At 37.4% G+C, this 3,189-nt stretch overlaps 1 protein-coding gene across 1 annotated transcript; it reads left to right on the forward strand.

The window, feature by feature from the left end:
* Nucleotides 1-403: 403 nt before the first annotated feature.
* LOC126485003 (piggyBac transposable element-derived protein 3-like) lies at nucleotides 404-1,711 on the forward strand. The gene is made up of 2 exons (XM_050108608.1): nucleotides 404-533; nucleotides 855-1,711. Exons 1-2 carry the CDS (start codon nucleotides 404-406, stop codon nucleotides 1,709-1,711), a joined length of 987 nt encoding a protein of 328 aa, XP_049964565.1.
* Nucleotides 1,712-3,189: the final 1,478 nt, after the last annotated feature.

Genomic DNA, 3,189 nt, shown 5'->3' on the forward strand with positions numbered 1-3,189 from the left:
ATATTTAAATATACATATTTTCAGAACTCTGTACTGGCTCATATAATGTAACTGTGCCACTGACGTGCACTGTATACTCAGATGTACATCTGTATTTTTCGTGCATCACGTCAGATGGCAGCATCTGCTTACGGCAGTTGAGTAAAAGTTTGCAGAACTGTTGGTATGTCTAGAAGGCTGTGGGTCTCCGGGCGTGCGATTGTTTGTATTTATTTATTCATGAGTGACGTGTCTTTTGAGCTTTTCTTTCGTCGTGTTTCTATTGGAAGAATCTACAAAAGCTATAAACGTATTGTTTCTTTCGAAATAATTGTTTCTTTGCTTTTTATTCAAACTTTTGTGTGTGTGTATCTGAATGAACAGTGTGCAGTAAAGGTAAAAGTGGACAATTCGTGAAGGAAACATGGATACCCGTTTATTTTACCGAAAAAGACAAGGAAGAAGCTACATTCCTCCAGAAAGCAGTGACGAGGACTGTTTGGACAGTGATGACAGTGATCTGGATAAAACCTACGTTCCTGAACGACTTACAGGTGAGTTAGAAATTGACTAGCAATTTTCATAAAAAAATCATGTAAAGAGTTACATCAGTATAAGAAGTTGATTGGATTTTCGCTACAGTGGCAACTTTTACTTGCTCTAATATACAACTCTTTACAGTTCTTTTCATGTGTGTTCTTTTTCTCGTGACAATATATCAATTGTTGTTGTCCCAAATGTGTTTCATGCTTTTTATCTAAAAAATTGTGACTGTGACTTAGACCAGCATTGTAGCCTAGTCAGCTTTATATAGTTTCCCAGCACCATCTCTTGTTCAGTTTCTGATGACAAGTAATTCACACTCTACTTTTCAGGCTCACAATCAGGTGACAGTAGCAGCAGCGAAGAAAACTGTGATGAGCCAGATGAAGTGGGAGTGCCTTGTGTTTCAAACACAGAGCAGATAGTTGAACCTGAAGTTGGTGATAATCTTCCTCAGGCACAATCTCCATCTCGTTGTAATGTGCCGAAATTGAACCTTCTTTGGAAGAGGAACACGGTAAAATCTGTATTTCCTTCTCCTGTTTGGACTGGAGAAATTCCACCATCTACAGAAGTATTTTCACCACTAACGTACTTCAAAAAGATTTTTGACTCAAGTATCATTGACTACATATGTCAACAAACGAATCTGTATTCGAAGCAGTGTGATGTGGCCAACACCTTCAGTGTTACCTCTACTGAAATTGAACAATTTATTGGTATTGCATTCTACATGTCACTGATTGCTATACCTGGGAACAGAAGATACTGGAACAAGAAATGTGGTGTGAAACAAGTGTCTGATGTAATGACACTACGCAGATGGGAACAAATAAAGAGATATTTACATTTTGCTGACAATACTCAGCAACATTCTGCACCTGACAGACTGTTCAAGGTTAGAATGGTAAGCGACATGCTGCGAAAAAATTTATCAAAAATACCAATTGAAGAACACCTTGCAGTGGACGAACAAATTGTGCCATTCAAAGGTCACAGTAGCTTGAAACAGTATAATCCCAAGAAACCAAAAAAGTGGGGCTACAAAATATATTGCATAGCAGGTGCCAGTGGTATTATTTATGATTTCGAAGTCTATTCTGGACCTGTCAATCAACCCAGTCATCTTCCTAATGTAAACGCCAGTGGAAATGTAGTGCTCAGATTGGCTGAAAGAATACCAAAGTAAGAAAATCATAAACTGTTCTATGATAACTGGTTCTGCAGTCCAGAGCTTCAAGTTGAGCTGGTAAAATGTGGTATTCACAGTCTGGGAACAGTACAATCGAATAGAGTGAGAAACAATAAGATGCCTTCTGATGCTGAAATGAAAAAGCAGGGAAGAGGCACATCTGTTGAATCCACTGCATCTGTTTCTGGATATGACGATTCTTGTGAAATGACAAGACAACAGGTGTGTCAGCCTTCTGGGCACCTTTTCAGGTACTCACCCAGAAAGCCAGGTTGCAAGATATGACAAAAAGCAAAGCAACATATCCAAATAAAATGCCCAAAGATTGTGAAGGAGTACAACAAGTTTATGGGAGGTGTTGACACTATTGACTCCTTATTAGCTCTGTACAGAACGAAAATCAGGTCAAAGAAATATTACATGAGACTGTTCTTCCATTTATTGGACATGAGTTGTGTTGTTGCTTGGCTACTTTATAAGAGAGCCTGTCATGAAGATAGTATTGAAGAGAAAACCCAGATGGCTTTGTTTGATTTCAAGCTTGATATTGCTGAATCCTTATGCTGGTCAGGAAAACCATCCAAGAGACAGTCGCTGGATAGCTCACCAGGCAGTGGCACCAAAAAGAGAAGGCAGCCAAATACAGCAAATGCTGACATCAGGAAGGACAGAATCGATCACTGGCCTAACTACTGTGAAAAATCTGCCAGATGTAAATATAATAAATGTCAAAAAATAACTAAAATAATGTGTACCAAATGTAACACCTATTTGTGTTTTGTACCAGATAGAAATTGTTTCTACAATTTTCACAATGTATAAATTCTGGAAATATGTAACTGCATAGTAGTGACATTTTGCTAACTGATGTATACCCAACTTTTATAATGTTTTTTATTTTTGTTTTTTAAATAAAATTTAATTTAAAGTCTTAATTTGTGGATGTACCATAAATTTTGAACTGTGTTCTCCAAAAATTTAGTACCTTATACGAACTAATATAAACGTACTCATTACATCCGTATTTGCGCAGTGTATATTTGAACATACAGAGTGATATTTTCCAAAATATATATACTAGAAAGTTTATCATCATCTATTTCTCATTCATGGGCACTATGAAGTATAAATCCAAAGTTGTTATTTGAAAATTCTTAGTTTTACTGTTCTTGTGCAATAGAGGGTTAATCCTCTATGTTTTTCCCGCATATTTTTCGAGAGTTTTTCGTTGAGCTCGTAGAAAAATGAAATATATTGCCTTAGGTGCAGTGTTTGTAAAGCGGCTACATAATCTGAGTCGCCCCACCAAGGTTAACCAGTTCATAAACGTTGCAAGCTACACTCTCGTCTTCTCGTCTGCGTGTCTAAGTCTCCACTGCACTGTTCTAAACATGGAGAAGGAAATGATCCACATGACAGATACCGAAGACTGGAATGAAACACAGCGTAATTATCTGTTCCCTAGAAACTGGTCT

Source organism: Schistocerca serialis, chromosome 6 (assembly GCF_023864345.2).
Source record: "Schistocerca serialis cubense isolate TAMUIC-IGC-003099 chromosome 6, iqSchSeri2.2, whole genome shotgun sequence".
Lineage (NCBI taxonomy): Eukaryota > Metazoa > Arthropoda > Insecta > Orthoptera > Acrididae > Schistocerca > Schistocerca serialis.

Coding starts and splice junctions, on each gene's coding strand:
- LOC126485003 (XM_050108608.1), top strand. CDS start 404: ATGGATACCCGTTTATTTTACCGAAAAAGACAAGGAAGAAGCTACATT. Junction 534..854: donor CGTTCCTGAACGACTTACAG/GTGAGTTAGAAA, acceptor TCTACTTTTCAG/GCTCACAATCAGGTGACAGT.